Source organism: Sorex fumeus, unplaced genomic scaffold, assembly GCF_029834395.1.
Source record: "Sorex fumeus unplaced genomic scaffold, SorFum_2.1 ptg000024l, whole genome shotgun sequence".
In the NCBI taxonomy this organism is placed as follows: Eukaryota; Metazoa; Chordata; class Mammalia; order Eulipotyphla; family Soricidae; genus Sorex; species Sorex fumeus.
The window spans coordinates 1,889,150-1,915,803 of NW_026606081.1; the positions used below are offsets into that span (position 1 = coordinate 1,889,150).

The following is a 26,654-nucleotide window of genomic DNA, read 5'->3' on the forward strand; positions in this document are numbered from 1 at the left end:
AGGTGTTACTTCAAACAGAATTCTAGTAGAACTTGGCACATTATGTTTTAACGTTTCTACCATCTACTATTTTTCACCTTACAGCTTCAGTTACTCAGACAATTCATACACATATATACACTAACATTAAAAAACTGCATGTGACTTTAAAGCAGAAAATCCATTTTCTACACGACCAGGTCACCATATTTAAGCCCAATGTTCTCAGTATGCAAATGGATATGTTGCATGTTCCTGATAATTAGCTTACACTATGTCAAACATTCCCAATGGTGTCTCTCTAAGAGGTTCTGTTTGTTCATATGCAAGAAATCTAAGGCATTGTAAGTAGTTGTTCTACAGGACAAACTCTGTCCTTGCAAATATATATATATATATATATATATATATATATATATATATATATATTCCCCTGACACCTTTAGCAAGACTTTGTTTTCAAATGTCACCAGCCAGACATTGGGAAACATTCATAGTCTACAGGTGGTTGGCTCAAAGATAAAAAACTTTGTTTAAAAAAATGTTTATGGAATAGCACCATAGAAAGTCTTTAAGAAATCCTTTTCCAACATTGTTTTTGTTTTGTTTTCGAATTGAATCCCAGGAAGAGAAAAAAAGAGATCTTTCAATTCTTACAAAGCCTATTTCTGCTTCATTTCATTTTTTAAATACAACATTAACCATGACAACAACATCAATAATAACTACAACAGATCAACAATTAAAGAAGGACAATAGCAGCAGCAATAACTTGAGTATGAACCATCCAGGCAGTCACTTAGAAGCTTAGAAGTCACTTGGAAGTCATATTCACACCTGTTGGGAGTTTTTCCATAAAGTTGCTAAGACATCACAAGGCTTGAATTTGGTGTGAAAAGGACGCACTCCCACGGAAAGAATCGAGTTTATTGATCAACTGGGCATCTTCCAGAATGTCGAGAAATGATGTCAAAAGTAACTGCAATGGTTGACATTACTGACGTTTCAATCTTAGGAACATGTCAGTAAAATGAAGTGGTCTCAAGATCATTGGTGTTTCAGGAGGTTAATCTTGCCTGCTAGTGAAAATAATGAAGCTGACATATTCCACTTTTCCAACATCATACATACCCTCATTTATGGTACAAGCTTCCAAAGACAACCATGTCACAACATCTTCTATGGATCTGATTTACAATGTTTCCAAGACTCAAAACCAAAGCAAATCCCCTAAACTTTTAGAGGGAATTTTACTAGTTCGTGACCTAAAAGATCACTTTATTCCCCATCACCCCAATCCTGAAAAACTGTCCAGAAGAACATTCTGCAGGGTCATAGATCCTGAATGGTCCACATTACAAGGGGATCTTTGTTGAGCAAGTACTGAAAGCTTCTGGGGTCTTGCAGCATCCGATACCCTTCCTCCAGCTTTATCCAAACCATCCAATATGCTTTTTAAACATCACAGTAATGCAGATCAGGGTTAGCTGAAAACTCCTCTCTCGATTCAGAAAGTTCTGGTCTTACATTTTTATTCTGTTCAAGCTTGTTATAGAAAACATTTTTGCGAATATCTTCAGTTTAAAAAAAATACAACTCTCCATTATGCACATTCTTGTACGTTTTGATGGAAGTTTTGTTGTTATTTTTTGGTATGCATAGAATCTGGATCTCTGATGCTTTTGAACCTTAGGTGAAAGCCTTTCTTATTGATTGTGTCATCAGTGTGAAAATGAATCAAAACTGTGTTCCCGCCTGAATAGATCTCTTCTGGTGGCTGAGGAAAAAGCAGACATGAAGGTAAATAACATAACAAGTTACTTTTTTTTTCTCTCAAGTAACTCATGTTTGAAACACTTTACCATTGGGCCACCCAACATCCTAGAAAGGAAGATCTGACTACTTTTTCTTTCTACAGAAGAGAGAACTTGAGTATCAGAGGAACAAATAACATGCTCAGTATCACACAGCTACTCTGAGATGCAGCTGGGCTTGGAAATGCTTTTATGTTTTCAACTTCTGCCATGTGGTATTTTTGAGAGCTTTTAAGCTCCGTTTCTCTGATTTACAAGTATATAAAGTTAGATACAGCGAAGTTGAAGAGCAATTAACTTTGCTTCAGAAGCACTCTGAGTCAGAATGATTTTCATAATTCAAACCACTGTTCCTTGTTATTGCAACACTCTTAGAGATGGTGGGGAGAGGGTCTTTATTTTACTTCTGTGGCTATTTTGGGCAAAATTTATATACCTATTGCTTATATTGGAGACACAGTGGTATATAAGCAATAGAGAATGGATAGTGGCAGGCATTAAAAATAAATAGGGACTAATGTCTTTGGAACAAAATATGTCTCCAAAAGGCCATTTGACATTCCCACAGTGAAACCTAGGGTAAAAGAGCACTGAGAAAAATTTCAGCTTTGCTTACCATTCACAGACACCCTCTGACCTGTATGTGGCACCCTGCTCCATGCACGAGTGATATTCTGCAGTGGGACACCATTCTTGTAACAGTGGCTGAGCCCACATAGCCATGCTGGACCCTGCCACTGTCATCATATATATTTGTTGAGGGGATTTAATCTGAAAAGGGTGCATATTCTTTTCTTGTTATGCTTTCATTTTGAAAGCTGGAAAAATTCTCAAAAATATTTGTTTAAATATATTAACTTTTTATTATCATATTTACATTTTCATTTGCTCGATCCAACATGAATTTAAGTGTGGACAGTAACCACAAATTACAACAACCGAGTCCACTTGTCCACCTCATTGATGAAAGCTCCTACAGATAGGTGGTAGTAAAAGTCTTAAATTTGCCAAGCTCTGAACAATATGATATAATTTTTGTTTTAAAAATGGCAACTGTTCTATGCTGAAAACATCCACCACTAATCAACAGGTATATTTTATCTGGACTGAGTATTTACCCCTGATCCACAGAATCGACCAAGCCCGACAGATGTTGAATCGAAGCCATCAAAGAGTTCAACGTAGTCATAGCCACAGTCAGCTTCTTCTTCCATTTCAAAAGTCTGGAAGGATAACTCGAGCCTAGAGCCCCGCTCAGATACTAGCAGCCATTCACAGTCAGCTTGTCCTGGGTAGTTGTTGTCACCAAATTGAGCATGCGAGTATAGGTCTCTAGGTTTGGGTTCTGCTTTCAACCGGCCACCACACTCTGCCCAGGGAAAGAAAAATGAAACAAGTGCATAAGATTTAACAGGTCCAATAACAATTGCTATGCAGTACAACCATTCTCTAACTCCTGCATTCCTTTCCATCGTCAGATTTGGTTCCCCAAACTAGAGTCTGGGTTCCCAATGGGTGTTACCCATGGTGGCGCAATTGGTAAGACTGATATTAACCGCATGTAATTGCTGAAAACAGATCCCAGCTTCAACACCTACTAACTAGCTTAGTGATCTTGAATACATGATGTTATTTCTGTAATCTGCAGTTTTAAAGGGTGAATTACAGGTGGCGGCAACAGTACCAATGTTAGTGGGGTAAGGGTTTAATTAATAAATGAAAGTAACTTGAAAACAATGCCTGTCCCCTGGATGCCTCAATATTTTAATGCTATACTTCATAGCATTTTGTTACAAATAGCTATTTTATGATGAAAATATTAAGTGTCTTACTACAAGTTTAATTTTTAGTAGTATAAGAAAAAATATCCTGAGTAAGATATAAAGGTAAACAACCAAAATGTACAAGGGCTTTAAGAGTTACCCTTTTCCATGTTCCAGAACTCATTCATTTATATGTTGCGTTTGTCATAGTGTAAGACATTAAATGCTTCTAGTTTTTTTCAGAGAGCTATGAGTCTATGCTCTAATTTGATGATCAGATTTAAATATACCAAAGAAATAAATATAAGCAAAAATATCAGCATAGTTTAGAGAATGAAACAAATTCTCAGATACTCTGTAATCAGAATCCCAACAGTTTATAACTGGAGAGTAAATCAGGTCTGAGTAATATTTCCCCTAGCCATTATGTATACTGACATGCTTAGGGGATGGAATGAGAATAAAGTGATTATGAAAAGCTTTAAGAAGGAACTGGAGCGACAGCACAGTGGGTAGGGCATTTGCCTTGCACACAGCCAACCTGGGTTCAATTCCCAGCATCCCAGATGGTCCCCCGAGCACTGCCAGGAGTAATTTCTGAGTGCAGAGCCAGGAGTAACCCCTGAGCATCGCTTGGTATAACCCAAAGAGAAGAAAAAAAGCTTTAAGAAAAAAAAATGGTTATCTCCATCTTAATTATCCAAGCACTGAGATGTTCTCGAGAAACAACAATCTCAGTATTAAGATCAGGAAAGAGTGAGATGAGTTGGGGCAGATGAAAAATGAAAATCAAATGTAGAATGATCTAGACAAGCAAAGTTATTGGACATCAAACTGTAACTATGTCAATACTGGACTGGTCATCTGTGACCAGACAGACCTTAATAGTACACTGTGAGGATGGCTTAGGTAGCCAACATTCTAACGTGGATCAGGGATATTTGGATATGGTTTACTCTCATTCTCGATAGCCCATCTGAAATAATAAAATAGTCCTGAATCTGCCAAGAGAAAGCCTAATCTTCTTGTGTCTAAACAATATGGGTTCAACTTCACCCATGGGCATCCTCATAGCAAACAATTGCATATTCAGGGTCCTTTGTGTTCTATGAAAGAATTTCCAGAAAGGGCTTCAATCAGTAGAAAAGCTTACACAGCGGAAGTCACTGTGTCATGTGATGAATCACAGTGGCCCTCTGTCTTCCCAGTAGTCATTGGGGGATCTTACATAATCTACTGATGTCAGGTACCACAAACAAAAATGTAAGCATAAGGAAGTCCATGTCCTTTAAACTGCTCCTGAAGGCTGAAATCCGCTGATCCTTGGATGTCATCTCTTGAATCCCTGAGTTTGAGGTCAAGTATTCATTTCCCATCAAGGTCCTTCTCTGATCCTAGTAACTCCAAGTTTTCTTGTCTTCTTGAGAAAGTATCCCATAGCCAAATTTCCTGGGCCCAAATCCAAGCTCTGCACTTTCTCAGCTGTGGAACTTTGTCCAGTACTTTCTTTCAACTTCTACATGGCAGAGTCAACAAGGTCTAGAGGTGGAGGAAACTGCTTGAAAGATACCAGTATAGAGATTTTTAAAAAGCCAGATCAGGGACTGGAGCAATAGCACAGCGGGTAGGGAGTTTGTCTTGCACGCAGCTGACCTGGGTTCGATTCCCAGCATCTCATATGGTCCCCCGAGCACCGCCAGGAGTGATTCCTGAGTGCAGAGCCAGGAATAACCCCTGTGCATTTCTGGGTGTGACCCAAAAAGAAAAAAATCCAGATCAGTATGAACTCTCATCATTATTGTTCTCAGTTTCCAGTGAGAGTACCTAAATGTCATCATCTGTACTATGAATCTCTTCAATTATGAAATGAAAAATCAGAAAAATATAAAAACAATTTAGAATAGTCCTATGATCAAGGGAAAATTGTATTTGTGCAGGTTAGGAAAATACTGGGTGAGAAATGTTTCTGAATTTACTATACTTATATTGAAAGCAAGGTATCTTATTTCCAGATTCTTAGAAAAGTCCGCCAATTCCCAAAGTTTAATATAATTGACTGATTTGTTTTTAAGCTCAAAAAATTGTCAGTGCTGGTATTATTTCTATTGTGCAAGCCATGAAGAACAGAGAGATGAAAAGAAGGCATTGGCTTCTGGTCCCTGCTATGAGGGAAGTAAGTTTCAAAACAAAGACCAGGATTCAGAAGAAACTATTTTCCTTCAGCATAAGCTTGGAACAAAAACCAAGGACATAAATAAAATATTTAACAAAGAAGAGATAAGAGACTTAACAAAACCTTTGTGAATCTGAAACTGATGGGCAGATTTTATGAATAGATTTTTTGGGAAAACTTCTAGAACACAGCAACATTCAAAAGCAGATTATTTGAAGTACATGAAGTGCATTTTAAGCGTGACTTAAAAATTTTCAGGATATTGCCCTGTCTTCACTGTTCTGTTTCAGTGAAGAGTTCATCCCTATGAATCATTGCTCTAATTAATAAATTTGGGATAATTTCAATCATGGGTGGATTTGTGCAGAGAAGATTCTGCAGATAAATTTCTTTCATGGAAAAGCATTTGAATGTTACATGCACAAATGATATGGTTTTAAGAATGTCCTGAGAGAAATTCTGTGAAAAGAAAATAATAGGACAACAGAAGGGCAAATGCTTGTGAGTGCTTTTAATGATTCTTATGGTGGTTCTTCAAAATGCAGTTAACATACAGCATTTAATACAGTCCCTTGACTAGTAGGTTTTTAAATAGGCAACACTTCTGCAAATATCCTTACTCACTTACATGGTCAGAAAATAAATATATAAACATTCATTGGGGCTGGAGTGGTAGTACAAGAGATAGGGAGTTTGCTTTGCACACAGGTTTGATCCCCTGCACCCCAAATGGTCCCCAAAGCCCCACCAGGAATGACCCCTGAGTGCAGAGCCAGGAGTAAGCCCTGAGCAATTCTGGTTGTGGTCCCCAAATTTAGAAAATACATTCATTTAGCCAAGCAACATGTGTACTCTCCAACATGCCAGAGAATCTTATACAGAATTGTTGGAAATGGAAAATCAAGCTGAGTAAGAAACCACCAAGAAGGGGTGAGAAGTCTCAGGGTTGTCTTCAGTTTAAGTTGGAAAGACAAATTTTTAAACTTCCTGGTAAAGAATTAAATTCCTAGGGAGGTTTGTAAGTAGACCTAGAAATGCTTTTAGAGGTCATTCTAATTTGAGTAAGATCAAAATAATTTCTTTTCTAAGGAGCTTACTAATGTATCGTTTGATTTTTCAATGTCATTGACAAATAGTGTGCTGCTTTATGTTACAGAAAAGAAGTCCCATAGGCCAGACAAAGCTATTTAAAAATACTATATTCTCTCCCCACATTTCTTTTCTTGGTTTTTTTGCATTATAGCTTTATCCTCTGGGAGAATAGGGTAGAACAGGAGGCTTTTTTATTGAAAGATTTGCTTCCTTTAATTAGATTACTTAAAAGCTGAAGTAATAATATTTGTTATATGATTAAAATAGGTTTGAACCTGTCAGAGAAAAAACAAGGACCCTTTCCAATAAAGCTCATTTCTCATGGATTTGGATAGCATTACTAGTGGGGGAAAGTAGCAATAGTGCTATTTTCATAAAAATTTTAAACTTTTCTATTTTCAAAATTCATAGAAGCTTTTTTTCTGATGAAACTTAATTTGCTCAAGTAGACTTTCAATATATACTTCATAATCCTTTGATAATAGCTACATGCATTTTAGAAGGCATTAAATAATAAATGCTTTATACATGAAAAAAACAAAGTTGTTGGCAGATTTGGTATGGAACTGGTCAGTCTTGTAAGAAGAAGCTGTCTAAAAATCAGCAAGTTAATTTATCAGACTGGAAGCTTTCTGCAGGTAGAAATTTCTGTTCTCCTGTAAAGACTTTTTCCCTATAAATGAATAAAACCATAAAAAGTAATCATTTGATAAAATATTATGAAATGTGCTAACGGCAAAGCTATCAATAGTAGGTTGGAGATAACAGTGATGAGCATATGTAGATAACTAGGTAGAAGTAGTATAACTCTACCCCGAAAAGTCAGCTAGTTAAGTGAGAGCAAAGAGTTTTCCATAAATAAAGCCACAACAAGGTAATGGTACAAATTTTGGCAAGAGTTAATGAGCAGGAGTTGAGAGCTCAGGATAATTGTGACTGTTCATGCTATATTCCTCATTTCTTCTTTTTTTTCTTTTTGGCTCACACACGGCAATACCCAGGGGTTCCTCCTGATTCTGCACAGAAATTGGTCCTGGCGGTGCTCAGGGGATCATAAGGGATGCTGGGGATCAAACCCAGGTGGGCCTCACGCAAGGCAAAGCTCCTACTCGCTGTACTATCGCTCCAGTCCAAATTTCCTCATTTCTGATATGGCAGGGTTGTATGAAGCGATACCCAAGCCTGCTTTGCCTAATATGATTGAGATCACTGACATGGGCACTTCCATGTGCCTAAGTAGGGGAAGAAAATGAGCCTTGTCAGATCATTTTCACAGAGGAATTGTTTAAAGTGAAGGCAAGCGTCCATTTTAACATTGGTTTCCTCCATGATTCCACATGTTTATACTAAGATAAAACATAATTTGTAGAAATAGACTAAGGATTTGTCATCACTTTAGAAACAGTTGCAAATTAATGCGCCTTCCAGATTTTCAATTTCTTTATCTGAAAATGAAGATAATAATAGCTCATTTGAGATTTCAGTGCTTGTGAAATGTATTCATGTGTGTGTGCATTCCAGTGTGTGCTAGGAAACCATTGCATCTCTGTATAGGCCATCAATTGTAAGTAGAATTTACCGATGGAATCCTTAATGGTTATAAACACTGAAAAAAAGGGGGTATATGTGCAGAATCATTGAAAATTAAGAAATCATAAAATTCTATCACACAAATCACAAATCACAAATCATCCTGTTAATCATCGATTGCCTCGAGCAGGCCCCAGTAACGTCTCCTTCATCCTAGCCCTGAGATTATATTCAAGGTTCTTTAGGAGAATGAGACCCATCATTGTTGCTGGTATTCAGCATATTGGGTACGCCACGGGGAGTTTGCCAGACTCTGCCAGATTCTATAGCCTTGATATTAATAACTTTCACATAAGAAAATGAGATCAAATATTTTCTCTAAAATTTCAAACTAGGGATTGGAGAGATAGTACAGTTGGCTACGGTGTTTGTCTTGCACGTGGCTGACCCAGGTTTAATCCCCAAAGCACTGCCAGGAGTGATACCTGAGTGGACAGCCAGGAGGAATCCCTGAGCATTGGTGGTTGTGACCCCCAAAAGAAACAAAAAAAATTCCCAGCTAGAAAATGGTTGTTGGGACAAAAACCCATATTGGTTCATATACTAAACATAGTACCATCATCTTTCCACCACAAAAGTTAAACTATAATGTAAGTTTTCACTGAAGAAAGAGAACTTATAATAGATTACTTCAAATAATGCATCAGCCATTTGAGGAGTTTTGAGAGCATACTTTCACATTGCATTCTTGGAATCCATATAAATTAGAATATAAACTTATAAGCATGTCTTTAATAATTATTCATATATTATCATATAATTATATAATTATAATTTGTATATCCTCTGTATAAAGCATATATATGCCATTAATTTTGTGCTTCTAAGAAAATATTGATGATAGTATAATTTTAACTCTTTTTATATAAAAATGCATCAGTTACTGGGAAAATATGAAATGATTCTTATTTTTCTTAAGTATAAGTACTAATCATGCAAAATAATTGATTTGCACCATTGATGTGTCCAAGAATTACTAGAACAAAGTCACTATCCTGAAATGAATTATCACTTTCACTGATTTCACCAAAAATCTAGTACATTTAGTAAATTTTACAAATGTATATCCTAAAGTCATATTAGACCACTAAATAATTGATATTATGACTTTTAAAATAATATCAACAAAAAATTTATGGCACTAAAACTTTCATGAACAAATTTAATCCCTAAACTTCCTCTTTAGTATCAATAGTTTATGCATACTATGCGCCACAAGGTGTCACTATAGGCTAAATGACTTTAGTAAATATCTAAAAATTAGCTGATTTTTTTTTAACTGAAAGAGTGCTTCCTAGACATGTATGGAACTTATTAAATTGACTCTAAATTATGTATGATACTAATTTTATGTACATTTAAGCATATTTTTATAAATTAAATTTTATTTCTCAATGAATTATAGAACCAGTGAAATTCAGAATGGTAAAATTAGGGATTATGGAAAAAATCATGTTGTATACCAAATTTAAAAAAATAAATGAGGTTCTGTAAAGAAAGATCTAAATTTAATATCCACTTTAATACCATAGCACTGCCCTCCTGTTGTTCATCAATTTGCTCAAGCAGGCACCAGTAATGTCTCACAACAAATTGTGAGACTTGTTGTTACTGTTTTTGGCATATCGAATACGTCACAGGGAGCTTGCGAGGCTTTGCCATTTGGGCAAGATACTCTCAGTAGCTTGCCGAGCTCTCTGAGAGGGGCAGAGGAATCGAACCCAGATCCACCACGTGCAAGGCAAAACACCCTACCCACCTGTGCTATCAATCCAGCCCCCTTAAAATACAAAAATATAAAAAAATATAAAAATATACTAATGCGTAAGCTGGCTAATCAGAGCTTATTTAGGTACCATAGACATCTAGCTGCTGAATATACAACTCAAATTCTTAACGTTAATATGGAACATATTATATATTTTGAAATAGTGGTCATAACGCACTGAAATTAGATCAGACCAAGTGATTGGTTTTCCCCACCTACAGAGGCATATAGGCAGCATGCTACAAAGCTGTTCTGCTTTTCACAATGTGCCTCAGTGGTACTTCTGCTCTGCTTGCTGAGTCATTTAACATCCTGTTCTAGAATCCACTACATCTACTGCAAGAGAAAGCTACATCCCAGTAAGAAAAGAGAAGCGCGCTGCTGATTTTGCTGACCTGTAGAATGTGTGGCCTGGAAGCCTTTTCTTTGAACAGATGCATCAGAGACAAACCGAACAAACATTTTATTTCCAGTGGCCACAAGGGGCTCTGGTATCTTGTTGCCACATAGCCGTCCAAGAATTGGAGATTTTTCCGTCTCCCCATCAAAGACTTCCAAGTGATCGTAAGCACACTCTTGATGCTGCTCAATTTCAAACTCACTAAAGGCCTATTTAAGCAAACAGACGAAGAGACAAGTTATGCAACAGTATCTGTTGGCAGAATTACAGTTCAGTGAAGTAAGCTTAGTGCATTCAAATGATTTTAATCTATACAACACATAATTGAAAAGAGAAGTCAATAATATGAAGTCTGTGGGAAAAACATGATAAAGAAAACAATGTAATGACTTTGTGTAAACTGTGTTTCATTATTGCAGCTAATAAAATTGCGATTAAGTTTGTTCTAGAATTTAGAGAACTTGTTATAACAAAATCTATATAAGAGAGAAGTATAATTCTGAATTTGTTTGAAATGCACAAGTATACTTTAGACTAGTATGATTAAAAACTATCCCTTCTGATTTTGCAAATAAAACTTCTGAACATAATACTACCTTCGGGCACTTAAACATTTGAAAGAAAATCCCATGGATTATATTCTTTCACAAAAACTGAATTAATTTAGGATATCTTAAATTTCTACTAGAATCATTAATAGAATAACTAAAACATAATTTTAATATATAATTATTTAGAACTTTTAAATGTATTATTACAGAAACCATTATGAATTTAGTGTGGATAATTAAAAAAGTTAGATGGCACACTTAGTTTACTATTTGCAGTTTTAGAAATTTAACGGGCCATACCACATAAAAATCACTCTATTTTACCTGTGTAGTACGTGTAGATCTTGGCAAATTATTAAACTTTCAGGGGAATTAGAGATAGTTGAGGGATTAGGGTATATGCAAGGCATGCACCTTACATTGGTCCCAGAGCACCATATGGCACTCCATGCACTAGCTGGGTGGGCCCTGGGGTCCTTGAACACTGCTGGGATGCCCAGATGGTCCATCCTAGTACCGTGCTCTTGGGCCTCCCAATTAACTGCCTAACCAGTTCAGCAAGAATTACTAAGAAGGCCCTGGGTTCCCATAACATTGCTTAGGAGGCACTCCCAAATAATAATAAAATTTTAATAAATGTCGAACACATTAAATATCCAAAGAAAAGTTTTATTAAACTGAACTTAAAGTAATGTTTAAAGTATTAACAGCCCTAAGAACTTCAGGTTATATACCATTACCAGTGAAGTATATACCATTCCCAGAAAAGCATATACCATTACTTTTCCTTTATTTAGAAAGTCTTTATACATTTAGGATATGAATCATCACTTTTACTTCAGTCTACAAAGCTGTCTTTATACATTTAAGCATGAATCATCACTTTTACTTCGGTTTACAAAACAAAACTAAAACATCATAAAAAAACGAACAAAGTGGTTGGTAATCCATTTAGTCTATGAATTCGTTCATTTCAAAGAAAAGTCCTGGGCATAAAATATTTTGTCATAAAGTCTTCACATGCATGATTTTTTTCTGTTTTGTTTTGTTTTTCTGGGATGCTGAAGGGTTGCTCTGGGCTCTGCACTCAGGAATTACTCCTGACAGTGATCTGAGGACTATATGGGTTGCCAGGGACCGAACCCAAGTTGGCTGCATACAGGGCAAACGCACTGTCTGCTGTATTATTGCTCTGTACTACTTCATACTCTCTTGAATGCCATTTTGTGACATGATCTTAAGTCTCAGTTTCATGCTGATATCCATTTCATAATTAAAAAATTATTTTGGTTTTGGGGCCACTCCCAGCACTGATCAGGGCTTACTCCTGGCTCTTCACTCAGGGATTTCCTGTGTGAGTGTTGGGAGGCCATAGGGTCTGCCAGGGAAAGAGCCCAGGTTGCCTGTATTCAAGACAAGCACCCTACTTGCTGTATTATCATTCCAGCCCTGCCCCCCATTTTATAATTTTATTATGTTCTTTAGGAATATTTATTGAGGCACACTGTTAAAAACAGAATTGCTTCAGGCATCCAACATTGCTACATTAATTCCACCACAGATTCCCTTCCACAAACCCCCTTAGTCTACCCCTTTGGCAGGCATATAACACATTTATTGCATATTACTTGGTCAAATAAAACTTAAAGAAATGGCAAATAAAATGATAAGAAAACAAATGAAGGGAGGGATATTATCCATGGTGGTGGAAAATGGGCACTGGTGGAGGGATGGGTATCTGATCATTGTATAATTGAAACCAAAGCACAAAAAATTGTAAATCTACAACTTTAAAAAAAATAAAATAAAATAAAGGGAAAAAAAAAGAAAACAAATGAATTAAAGTCAATTTATGATGATGAATCATGAATATTTTTAACATTTCTTAATCCAGGAGAGGATAACCATAAGCATCATTAGTGAGTGTCACATCAGTGCCATATGATGGGAAATTTCTTCTGTCTTTCAAGGGGCCCTTTTAGTGCTTCTTACAAAACTGGTTTCAAGACTATGAAAAAAATTGTTTTCTATCCATGAAGCTCTGTATTGTTCCTTCAAATTTATCTATCTGGGAAGAGTATTCTTGGTGAAGTGCTCATTTCATTGAACTTTTGTACTATATCCTTCCCTATTCTTCTGGCTCATACAGTCTCATTTGATAGATCTGCTGTACATCTAACGGGCTTTCCTTTGTATATAAGTTGCTTTTTTTAGTCTTGCTTCATTCAATATTGTCTCTATTTTTGGACTTTGTCACTTGATTATAATATGGCCTATAAAAGGCCCATATCACAACTCCGATAGCGGTGGATGCTTATGTGACCGCAATGGATATACTCAAGGAATTACATGTTGCTTCTCACAGTTATTCCTCCTATCATTCTGTGAGGATTGGCAGAGAAGACAGAGAAAAATCTCCAGTGTAATTCCTCAATATCTTCAGGAGGGAGAGGGATGGTGTAATTACAAAGACTCACCCCCACACAAAAAGAACACTAATGGGGAAAACACACGAGGCACACCAGGCTGAATGAGCTAAAACAAAAGCATTGAAAGACATAACCAACACCAGTAAATCAGGAGACTGTCATTAGTGACACATGATGAGGATGTTCAATGCATTCAGCAAAATGATAGCACAGGTAGTCAGCAAAGCCAAAGAAAGAATGAGACAATGAAAAAAACAACTACAGTCTGAAATGAAGAATGTGATATGGGACATTAAAAAAAGTCAATAGAAGCTGACCAGCAGAAAAACAAGCTGAGAATAAGATGAAGGAACTCCAAAAGGAGGAAGGAAATTTCTAAGAAAGATCAGAAGGTGGAAAATAGATGACTACATTTCTGATAAGAAATGAACAGCAAACCAGAGAACTATGGGATAAGTTCAAGAGGAGCAAAATAAGAATCACTGTAGTCTGTGAAGAATAGGAAGGCAAAAGTGATGAAGAAACATCAGTTAAAGAAATCATTGATAAGAAAGAATTTCCAGAGTTGAGGATTGTAGATACCGAGATCCAAGAGGCCAGAAGGGTCCCAGTGAAATTTGTTTTACAATTTTAAAAGAAATAGTAACTAGGTGTGATTCACTCTCAGGTCTGGCCATTTCACCGTCCCAGGTCACATCTCCACCTGTGTATCTCTTCTGACTTGGAAGGAATGAGGGGGAAAAGTGGAAGAATTGGTTTATACTACTTTCAGGAATAAGAAACAGAAATAAAGATTCTTGAAATGAAACTTTAAAAAAAGGCTCATGACTCAGACCTCTGCATGCTAGTTGAAAGTGTAAATAAAAATGTTATGATCATTCACCAGTCATTATTTTTTATAATCACTATGGGTTAAAAGTTCATTTAACCAAAGATACTAGGGAGTTTAAATAAGATCGTACATAGCATAAATAACCTCACTGAAAACAGAACCAGTTTTGGAAAATATAATAAATGAGACCGTTGTGGAGTTTATTTATCCGGAGTCATAATAAACAAAGCAGCATGTCACGGAAGGATTTGCCACAATTCTTCCCTATAATCCCAAGCAGAGTGGAGTAAAGTGATGGGATACAGAAGATCAGGGCTAGTCTGGACGTCTGTTGACCTAACTACCTGCCCTGTGTTCGAAGCCAATCCCGTGGATGGAAAACCGTATAAATAACACACCCTGACTCAAAAGCGAAGATATTCAGCAATTCATACTACTTGAATCAAATGCAGTCAAAATACCAGTTTTCAATTGCTCATAAACTATTAAGTGTCTTATCTACACCCAGAGTTCTTTCTCAAGCACAAAACTTAACAGTTACAAAAACATGTTACTTCAGCAAGAAAAGATATTAACTCTATCAGGAAACACTCTTTGCTAAGTAACTGGCTCTTGAAAAGGTGACTTAGTCACTGTCACCAGGGAACAAAGGAATCCACAGTGCATTTTGAAGAAGGGGCAGGGGTTCTAAAGTATAGCCTTCAAATTTAAAATATGGGATCAGATTTTATAGACCACATATATTCCATCCATTAATTGGTCCACTGAAAACCAAATGAATGAGAAAACTGAATGACCACTACACTCTCCAGTGAAATATGGAACCTCTGGAGTAAATCAGCAACTATTTAATCCAACAGTGACATGGCACAAAGTGGTATTGAGCTGGTGGGCTAGAGGGTACACAGGTACGTGGTCTGTGGCCAGTTGGCGAGTAGTTCCAGCTTTTTACCGAATCACTAATGGAATAAGAAGGATTCTGTAAGAGTCCAATTAGGCAAAGGTTTTGTAAGTGGTGTTTCCTTAAATTACGTCAGCAACTCTAATTCACTGAGGTCTAAGTGAATTTTCCTTTCGGCAGCTTATGAGCTAGACGGCAAAGCTGGGGTGGTCCTTTTGCAGGAGCTAGTTTATTTATTTTTGTTTATTTATTTTGCTTTTTGGGTCACACCTGGCAATGCACAGGGTTTACTCCTGGCTCTGCACTCAGGAAGTAGCCCTGGCGGTGCTCAGGGAACCATATGGGATCCTGGGAATCAAACCCGGGTCGGCCACATGCAAGGCAAATGCCCTACCCGCTGTGCTATTGCTCCAACCCCACAGGAGCTAGTTTAACCCAGACTCTGGGTTGCAGACTCTGCCATGCACAGAACAAGCATGACTAACTCACAGGCCACACTCTCTTGATTCTGACTCTTAAAACCATTGGAACCTCAAGAGGAAAAAATCTTATGTAGTAACTTCACCATAATGAGAAATATGTCTGGGCTCTAAAGATTCAGGAGCCCATGGGAAATTTGGAAAAATGTTAAGACCTACAAATGATAAAGTGAATTATCACTCTATTCTCTATATACTTGCTGAGCTATGAATCTCTAAATACATAAAAGGAACAGAAAGTGAACATCCAATCACGTCCCAAAGCCATGAAGTGGCCCTCAGAGACTCATCGGCTCACAAATCATTCCATTTTACAGGAATAAAGAGTCAAGTTTATGTACAGATGGTAAGGGACTCTGGTTTCTGTTGAAACAATGCCCTCATTTAAAATTTTTCTTTCTGATATTCCCCAAGCACTTACACCAACAGTATGCCCAATGGAATATTTTAAAACTTAATGCTCATGCCATTATTGGATTTACTTTATTTTAAGGTTACTAATCTAGGTCTTAGACCAAAAATAAGCAAAATAATTCATGAGTTCTGGTCAGAGATCCTAATGCATTTCCACAAGTAAATAATGAGATTAACAATCCAATTCAAAGGAAATAAAATTGAATTCTGATTTTCGTCTGTGGAAAGAACTGAGTGTTTCTGGAATACCCAGGAAAACTTAATCTACCTAGTTGGCCACCAGTCAGACTTCTATACACAGTTCCCATATATAACATACGCCAAGATGCTTTTAATGAAAATACGAGCACTGGCAAAGGGATAAATCCATGCAGAGTGACTACACGCATTCACAAAGGACAAGATAATAAAGTGATAGGACTTAATGTGGAAATAAAATTGTGCCAGGCTGCCTATTTAAACTGAGGGAATTAAAGAGACTGAGCAGCTGTGAGATAAGATTGAGAGAGCCATGGCCCCAGCCATCTCTCACCCTTTCCTGTCTTCTGTAAGAACTGTCATTCGGTTTCCCACAAGTCCATGGGAGGATTAAAGGGAGGTCAATGGAAAAAATGGTGAGTGGAATACAAAACATGCTCTTGTCACTACAAAGATCTCTTCTTTTCCCTGAGTCTGTTATAAAGTAGTCAAATATGCTTTATAATGGATGCATGGGTAGAAGATTAGAGAAAACTTTTAGGTGTTTCACTTTTTAAAAATATCTGACCTCTAAAGCACTAAATTGCAACTCTGTAAGTTAGCAGAACTCTAGGATATGATAAATACAGTAAAAGCAACAAAAATATATTGGTCTATTTACTGTATGCTGCCATGCCCAGACTTTTTTTGGTTATTTTGTCTTTATATTCAAAATATAAAAACATACCACAAAAATGATGGTCAGTGGAGTCTGAGAATGAAGCCAGGAAGAAAAATCTAGATCCCTGCTGCTCACTCAGAAATTTATCTCCTTTTCAGCAAGATTTTCTTTTATTTTCTTTTTCCATGAAATCATTTGACCAAGGCTTCTTTGACGTTAACGCTGCTTTCATGCAGTCAGCATCACACACACACACACACACACACACACACACACACACACACACACACAAGAGCAAGTACATTCTTGTTGCTACTGTAGCAAATTTTACAAATCCAGCACCTGTTTCTTCTCCTTGAGCTGTGAAGGTCTATAATGACTAAGAAGGAAGATCCAGCCACTAGAGATCTGAGGTGAGACTCTGTTGGAATGTTTAGACTTCAGAACCTGCCTTATGCTGATGAGGCTTTCAATCTTCTTCTGCTTTTCCTCCATCTTCAAAACCAACAAACACTAGGATATCTTCTCTCTCTCTCTCTCTCTCTCTCTCTCTCTCTCTCTCTCTGTCTCTCTGTCTCTCTCTTTCTGGTCTCCTAATGGCCTCTCCTCTCTTAAGGTCTCTGTGATCATACTGGGCCCATCCTAGGCACAGATTTAGGAACTTTTAGGGGATAGGGTGCATTAGTCTGTACACTATGGAAGAAGAGCCGAATGTTTTCACTCTCTATTCAGGAAGAGATGGTAGAGAAAGGAAATCAGATTTTAAGTGGAGATCACAATGTAAAGTCAGATTGTAATGGTGGACACAAAAACCAATATTATAGACTAATCTTGCCTCAGTGAAAAAAACCACACATGGCACATAATTCAAAACTTTTTAAACCCTCATCCATTTAATTTTTTTAACTTACTAGAGAGACAATATGATCCCAGTGGTATTAATGTTTATGCTGTTGTTAAAACACTTCTATAACCATCAGGGTGCCACACTGTCCTTATGTCACCCACCCTTCTTGGCTTGGCTTAATGAACTACAATTTAATTACTAAATCCCCAAAGGAAAAATCTGTAAAGCCTGTAGCTAGTTTTCGTAACTAAACTTTTTACTGGAACACAACCACAGCCATTCTTTCTGGATTGTCAATGGCAGCTTTCACACTTAAATGGCAAATTTAAGTTGGCAGTATTTGGACCACATCATCTACAAAGCCAAAAATATTCACTTTCTATTCTTTTTAAAAGAAAAGGGTTTGCTGACAAGTCATCAATAACTACTTTTTTTTTTAACTGCAGGGACTGAATTTTAAGGCGATACGCAAATTTGATGATGGTTAAATTATTCATCAAAATTGTATCTAATTTAATCATCATCATATGATCATTATTTGGATATTATATATCAGTATTTACTGGTATTTCATTAAGTACCATGCCAAATGCTTAGGGGTAGAGAACATTAGTTTGCACACTTTGAAGTACTAAATATTTTCACCCTCTAACATGTGATCTCCACTTTATATACAATACACCCACAAAATTTATGAGTATTATCTTTAATTTCCAGATAAAGAGATCAAGAATTTAAAATAATATGATTTTATTCTAGATATAACAAGATTAATAGGTAAAAGTGCTAGGATCTATAGCCAAGTCTCTGAGTTCAAAATACACATTTCCAGTAATTCTTTGTTGCACACATATGATTGGGTTCCATTTAAAGTATTATATGGATGCATGTACATGGCAATTATGGATACCTTTTCCCTCTGATGTAAGATGCTATTCCAAAAATTTTTTTTGTTTTTTTCTTGTGGAGCCATACCATACCACTGATGCTTAGAGATAACCCTGGCTCTGCATTCAGGGGTGGGGAGACCATATGGAAAACCAGAAGTCTAACCTGAGTTGGCCGTGTGCAAGGCTGGCATCCTATCTACTGTATTACGGCTCTGTCCCCTGCTGTTATTTTTAGAGCAAAAAACCTAAAAATCCCAAAACTGTAGAGACAAATGCCTTGCTTGAAGGCCTACAGACTCTATGTGACTTTAGTCTTTTCACATTACATAAACTTGGAACTGCTTTTCTGTCTAGAACTGTCATTTATCTTAAAGTTGAGATGTTCTATTTGATACCACTTTGAAACTTTTAGGCACCATACACACATTAGTTTCTAGTGCTATTTAAACATGTTCAGGATTATTTATTTAATTTTTTTGGCAACATACGATACATACAATGAAATTACATTTACAGAATAATTTCAAGAAATGGAAAACTTGGTAATATTTGTAGAAGTATATGAGAGTGCTGTTTTAGATTTTTTGAAGGACTCTCCCTTTTCAACCCGCTCTAGAGTGTATTACATTCTAACTCTGCAACTAATTGCATTTGCAAGATGATAGCATCCCTGGGTTTTTACAAATATGAGATCATATATCAGAAAAATATAAACAAGAAGCAAAATAGTTGACTTGAGCATCGGAGATACTTACTAAAGATTTTAATTTTTATATTTGACTTTAAATTAGAAAATTTATGACAGGGGCAAAAACTGGGTATGTGTATTATATAGTAAAGACATAATTTGTTATTTTATTTGAACTGTTGTTTTATATTAATGGTCAGTATTACAATGGCATAAAAATTACCAGGTGGCATATAGTAGCATAATAATATTCTGGCTATATGTTTTAGACTTTGCTTCTAGAAATTTATCAAGATGATGTAAGTAATAACTTACCTGAATGTGGGCAATCTCATATTTTTACATATGTGGGATTAAAGATAGCTACATATATTTTACTCTTCTTCCCATAGACATGTGCAGCCTAATTTTCTTCCCCTTGAATCCTGACAGTCTTCATTATTTGCTTTGCCAATAGAACAGGCAGAGATAAGTTTCTAAGGCTTCTTAGATTCCTCCCGGGCCTCAGACATTCTCTTTGCAGACCCAGAACTACTAAGTAAAGACTGATTTCAAGGAAACCTCCAGGGCGAGGGGTCAAATGTAGGTGATCTAGTTCTCAGCCTCCACACTGTCCCTGCAAGTTGAAAGTCATGTAGGCAATGCTACGGAGCAGTGGCTGACCTATATCAGTGCTGCCAGCAAAGCACTGAGAGAGCTTGACCTCCCCCTCTTCCTGAAAACCATAGGATGATACAAAGGAAGTTCATTTTAAGTCATTAACTTTGTAGATATTTATTATAAAGCAACACAACATTAGAACTGCAAAAAAAAGAGAAAATAATAGCATCATAATTCCAACTAAATTCCTAGAAACCTGTAATTAACTCTGAGTGGAAGTTCAGCCCATGTTCTGGTTACACAGTAATGTACATTAAATATGGATATTCACATTGCGATTTGCTCGAGCAGGCCCAGTAACGTCTCCATTGGAGACTTTGTTGTTACTGTGTCTGGCATATCGAATACTCTCGGTAGCTTGCCGGGAGTGATAGCACAGCGGGTAGGGCGTTCGCCTTACAAGCGGCCAACATGGCCGACCCGAGTTCGATTCCTCCGCCCCTCTCGGAGAGCCCAGCAAGCTACCGAGAGTATTCGATATGCCAGACACAGTAACAACAAAGTCTCCAATGGAGACGTTACTGGGCCCGCTCGAGCAAATTGATGATCAACGGGAGGGCCTTTGCCTTTACCTTTATTCACATTGCGAACTGAATATATTTGTAATAATTAATACTGTGCATAAGAATTCTTGTATCTCATAAAGGGCAGAGAATTTTATTATAATGGTTCTTACTTCATTTTTAAGAATCATGGGCTCTCACAATTTCCTTGAAATTTAAATTACCTGGAAAGTTTTTAAAATTCTTAATTGTGGGCAGGAGAAATAAGGTAGGCGTTTGCCTTGCACGTGAGTGACCCGGGTTCAATCCCTGGCATCCCATATGGTCCCCAAGTACTGCCAGGAGTAACTCCTGAGTGCAGAGCCAACAGTAAGCCCTGAGTATTGCTGGATGTGACCCAAAAACCAAAAAAAAAAATTATTAAGGGCTTCTAACATTCCTAGTAATATGGCTAGGAGCACACCACAACCATGACAATTACATCTTCTGTTCAAACTCAGGCTTTAATATTATTAAGTCTGTAAAAAATTATTCCAATATACAGTCAACTTTGAGATACACCAACTAATCTTAATAGTTATAAGTTACAAATCAGATTGGTCAAAGGATTCATTATCTCAGACATAGTTTAAGAAGGCTTATCTACAAACTTGCAGAGGTATGTCACTCAATATTTCATCAAGTTAAAGGACTATTGGGTTAGGAAGAACAGTAAGTGCCTCATGTTTATTGACTAGGTGGATTGTTTTTAATAACTAATTAAAATGTCTTCAGAGTTACTTTCCTCTTGATATTAAAAATAGGCAAGATACTTGGAAATTTTTCCTTTTTTCCCACCATCCTATGGAGAGAGGTGAGCAATCTATGAGTTGTAAAGAAAGCTCATTGGTGCTCAATGAAAGCTGATAGATAACCTGCAATGACACCCATTTTACTGAGCTTAGAGTGATACTGAGAGTCAGGCTTTATAGAAACATGATTTATAGGACAAGAAAATGAAAATCAATACTCTACTGAGACCCAGAAACTTTAGTTATTATGTCCTTTTTAATAAGTCTTCCAGGCAATTCTGATGCTTAGTAAAATTTGACAAGACTTGCTTTAGACTATAAGTACTTCCACGAAGATCACAAAGCTGATTACTAAAAGATGAATATGCCCACTAAAAAACCCAGATTTTCTTTCTGAAAACGACCTTAGTAGGATACTAGCAAGAATGATCATGGCTGAACAGGCATATTTTATGTCCTTCTCCTCAAGTGTAATGATTGTATGAAAAAGAAAGCCTGTAGTTTGTGAATGGACAGAGCATTCTAGCGTTGGAGGGGATGTTTAATTTTCTAAGAGGTATATTACAGAATTTAGGTAAATGTTATCATTAAAAATTGTGGAACACCAAAAGTTTTATATTTTCTTTATTATAGAAAGCTGAAAGCAGTATTGTTTCTATCTAACAACAGTAAAACAGGGGGAAAAAACAAAAAAACCCAAAACATGGGTAAATTTTAAAAAGTCACAACTTTGCCTGCAAAAAGCAGAAGTCACTAATTGATATATATTATAAAACCCACTAAAATTCAGATCCCTCTAAGCAGGAACAAAACTTTGTTCACCAGGTCAGACTATAGAAGGAAGATGCATGTAAGTCTATATAGAACTTCCTAAGAGACATCCAGTTAGAATTTCACGGTGCTTGACTTGCACGCGGTCAACCTGGCCAACCCGGGTTCAATTCCTCCACCCCTCTTGGAGAGCCCAGCAAGCTACTGAGAGTATCATGCCCGCAGAGCAAAGCCTGGCAAGCTACCCGTGACATACTCGATATGCCAAACACAGTAACAACAAGTCTCACAATGGAGACATTACTGGGCCTGCTCAAACAAATCGATGAATAACAGGAGGACAGTGCTAAAGTACTAAGTAAAAGTCAAGCATGGATGACAGAACCCCTGGTAAGTGCAGAAATGGTGAGGGTTTGCACCCACTGGCAGGCTCTATTCTATTCTCCTGATCTTCTGCTCCTAAGAAAAATCATGCAGACAGCATAGCAGCAAGACTTTGCCTTGCATGTGGCTTACCATTCAGTTCCTGGCACCAGGAGTGATCTCTGATCACAGAGCCAGGAGTGAATTCTGAGCACAGCTGGTGGTATTCAAAAAGAGAAGTGTTGCAGGTTAAGAATGAAGTGATCATATCTGCGAGAAAAATCATGAAACCCCAAGCAACCGTTTTCTGGGGGATAGGGGCCTGAGGGATAATTATAGTGGGTAAGGCACTTGCCTTGCATGTGGTTGACATAGATTGAGTCTTCAGCACCACATATATACCCCTGAACCCTGCCAGGTGTAATCTATGAGCACAGAGCCAGGAGCAGGTAGGCCTTGAGAATAGGCTGGTTTGATCCAAATTTCCTTTCCCCAAAAAAGTCTTAAGAGAGAAGCAGAAAACTCAGTCACCAAAGCAAAGGCACAGACCAAGTAGCTCGAGGAAGAGTTAAACATCATCATCGCACCAACATAAAAATCTTTATCTCTGGGGAAGATCAATGCAAATAATATCAGTACTCTTTTATCACTGGGAATGGAAAAAGGAAGCTCTTTTGAAAGACCGATTGAGAACATAGAAATGGCTTCTGACTTCCAAAGAGAGAGGAAGTGAGCTGAGGAAGTCCATCTGTGAATCGTAGCTCCCGTGAAAATGGAGACTCCTTGCCCTAGTCCCCAAACAACTGCTCTTGATCAAAATATCTGTGTAACTGTGATGGCTCTTGCTAGATACTGAGACACTGCCTCCTACTGTAGACAACAACCAATTTCAGGAAATTGTTTGGAGTTTTGTATTCCTATTATTTTGTCTCTTTAAAAATATACTTTTACAAGAACTCTGTAGCTTGTAATAAAGTTTAATATATATTATCAAAGGACCAGAACAGAATGCAAGATAGAATATAGGAATGATGTCAAATGATAGTCATATTTGAGTCTGGGGTAAATCCAAGGGGATTGTTGCCTATCTAAATAGCACCACTGTACTGATGACAGGTAACATTCCGCAAAGACAAGACGTTATATAAATACACATGCATTATATACGGCACATATACAGTTGACATGACGCATATATCTGACTTTCATACATTTTCCTTATTTGGGAACATCCTTACCAGTGACATACTCAGAAGGAGGGCCTTCTGTTCACAGTAACTGCTGCAATGCCCTTTAAAACATCAGGACAAGATCATCCTATGAGAACCACATGGTTGCCATTATCATGTTCTAGAAAATCAAGGACTTATTTAGTGTAAGGAAGCAAGCACAAGAAAGAAATCTGTTGCAGCTGCCTACCAATTCAATTCAATAAACATTCATTGTATTTCCATCAGCTAGCCATGAGAGACATGGGCAGTCAACTTAACAGAAGAAGCATGCGGTCACTTACTAATTTGATGCGGTGGCCGGGGGTGGCACTGAGCTCCCATGTGCATTCCTTCCTGCTTGGGTACTTGTCTGGCCAGTTGGGACTGGTAATGAAGCCACTTGGACTGTGTATTTTCTGTTCACACTCGGCTGTGCCAACAACGATAATAACAATCAGCGTGGAAATCTACCTCAGCCCTGGGCCAGAAAGCAAGCAGCCTACTTACCACCATCCCACTAAAGACTGTCCAGAATACTAACTACTCATCACTCGGTCTCTGCTATCATCTTCATCTGTTTTTGGCAAACATATTTCTGGGCATAATCAGGCTATGTTTGCTTTCTTGTTCACATGGAATTAAGTGTTTACAATGAATTAAATAAACGCCTAGAGGAAAATGAACTATTTTCAACTGCTGGGTCTGTCAACTCAGATTTTAACAAAGCTACATACGTTGAAATCACGGAGATCAACACCTGTTATGAGTGAAATATTTAATGTAATACCACAGACTTACAAAGCAATGGATTGTTTCAAACAATCCTTTCCTATTAACAGAAATAATATTTACAGCTATAAACACCACTGAACCACTTAATGAATCTCGTATTTATATTTTCTTTCTCTCTAGTTCTAATGAGATACCTACCAAGGTTCATAGTTAGTTATAAACACAATTTCAGCTGCTAAAGTAAATTAGCCTCAATTTCAGAAAAGTAAAATGAAGTGTTAAGGGGAAAAATAAGTAAAGAGCTATTAGACTTGGAGATTGCTTCAGAACAATTTCAAAGAACTCATTCAATTAACATAAAATTTCTTTTAAGTTTTCCATAATTAAAATAATTTCACCTCAGAGGCTATTTCAGTATTGCTGAATAATTGAATAGCAGTAACAACTTTTAAGAATATTTAACATTTTCAAGTTGTTTTCTATTTTATTAAGGCAGTACTCAGTACTTCTGAACTTAGAGCAGAAATCATTTATTCTCTATTGTTTATACAATTATAACATATAACTTCTAAAATTTTCCAAGATATCTTTCTGTGTAAATTCCTTATAGTAGGTACAAAATACCTATTACATTGTGGGACCACACATATGATGTGTTGACCTTAATTCCAAACCTTTATTATTATTTAGGTTTCCATGTGAAGATTTTAATTTGTAACAGGGGAATAAAAAGGAGGAAATTCTTCATCTATAAAACAACAAAAATGTTCTTTCTATTCTTTGTGTGTCTGTGTGTGCTTTTTGGTTTTTTGGTTTGGGGTCTGCATTAACAGTGCTGTGGAGTTTCGGTTCACTTGGGGGAACACACAGAACTGGTAATCGAATCCTGGCCTCACAGCTTCGAGGCAAGTTATCTACCACTGAGCCATGTCTCTGGCCTGGGTTCTTTGTTGGAAAAGTTTTAAAATATCATTAGCCCTCCCTGTGCCACATGGAATGTATAGACCGAAGTATCTCAAAATCATCAAGGAGACCAAGCCAAGGGATTCACTGCTAATGTGTAGAGAGCAGCCACAATGTAATGGAGAAAAACCCAGTGCCCTTACTGGCAATAAAAACAAGTGTTAGGGGACCAGAGATATAGTACAAGGCATTAAGGCATTTGCCTTATAACCAAAGTTCAGTATCCTGAGCACCACCAGGAGTGAACCCAGAAAAGAACCATGTGTAAGCTATTAGCAACAAGTGCCTGCCTCCTTCATATGAACTTTAGGAGACAGGCTATGGCTAGTGCTAGAGCACTTTCATGGCATGTAGGAGGCCCTGGGTTAAATTCCCCGCACTGAAAACAAAATTAAAGAAAGAAAGGCAACCCCTCCCTCACCTTAAAATAGATTATTCCATGTAATGTAAGTTTCTATAACTTCCTTTAAAATCATTTACTGTAATGAATGGAGATTTAGTTTATCTAAATTGCACTTGATAGCTGTAAGCATCGGTTATACATATTCTCTGCAAATTTGAACTCAGTTTTTTTCCCTCTGAATTACCCTCTATATCTATAAGACGACTACACATATTCCTTAGCCTGTTGATGAAATAGCTTACAATATGTCACTGTCACTGTCCTCCCGTTTTTCATCGATTTGCTCGAGCAGGCCCAGTAACATTTCCATTGGAGACTTTCTTGTTACTGTGTTTGGCATATCGAATACATCACGGGGAGATTGCCAGGCTCTGCCGTGCGGGCGAGATCCTCTCGGTAGCTTGCCGGGCTCTCCAAGAGGGGCATCTCATTAATTTGTAATCATATATGAAATAAAAAGTCCTGCTTTCATATGACTAGGTAATATCATTAACTCAATAAAAAAGAGAAAATCCTGCTATTTGACAATATTTCACTGTCACTATCACTATCACCCCATTGGTCGTCGAATTACTAGAGTGGGAGCCAGTAACGTCTCTATTCCTCCTAACCCTGAGATTTTAGAAGCCTCTTCTTAATCGTCTTTTCCCAACAGCTGAAGGCTCTTTCAGGGTCAGGGGAATGAGACCTATTGTCGTTACTGTATTTGGCAAATCGAATACGCCACAGGGAGCTCGCCAGGCTCTGCCCATGTGGGCTGAATACTCTCGGTTGCTTGCCAGGCTCTC

General features: G+C 37.3%; 1 protein-coding gene across 1 annotated transcript in view; it reads right to left on the minus strand.

Annotated features, from left to right (window-relative positions):
• Window positions 1–922: 922 nt before the first annotated feature.
• TLL1 (tolloid like 1) overlaps window positions 923–26,654 on the minus strand; it is a 218,111-nt gene continuing 192,379 nt past the window's right edge. The window contains exons 18-21 of the mRNA XM_056114096.1: window positions 24,071–24,198; window positions 10,575–10,788; window positions 2,912–3,162; window positions 923–1,756 (exon numbers count right to left, since the gene is read on the minus strand). Coding sequence (XP_055970071.1) covers window positions 1,622–1,756; window positions 2,912–3,162; window positions 10,575–10,788; window positions 24,071–24,198 — 728 coding nt within the window. The 3' untranslated portion in view covers window positions 923–1,621. The remainder of the gene's footprint in view (window positions 1,757–2,911; window positions 3,163–10,574; window positions 10,789–24,070; window positions 24,199–26,654) is intronic.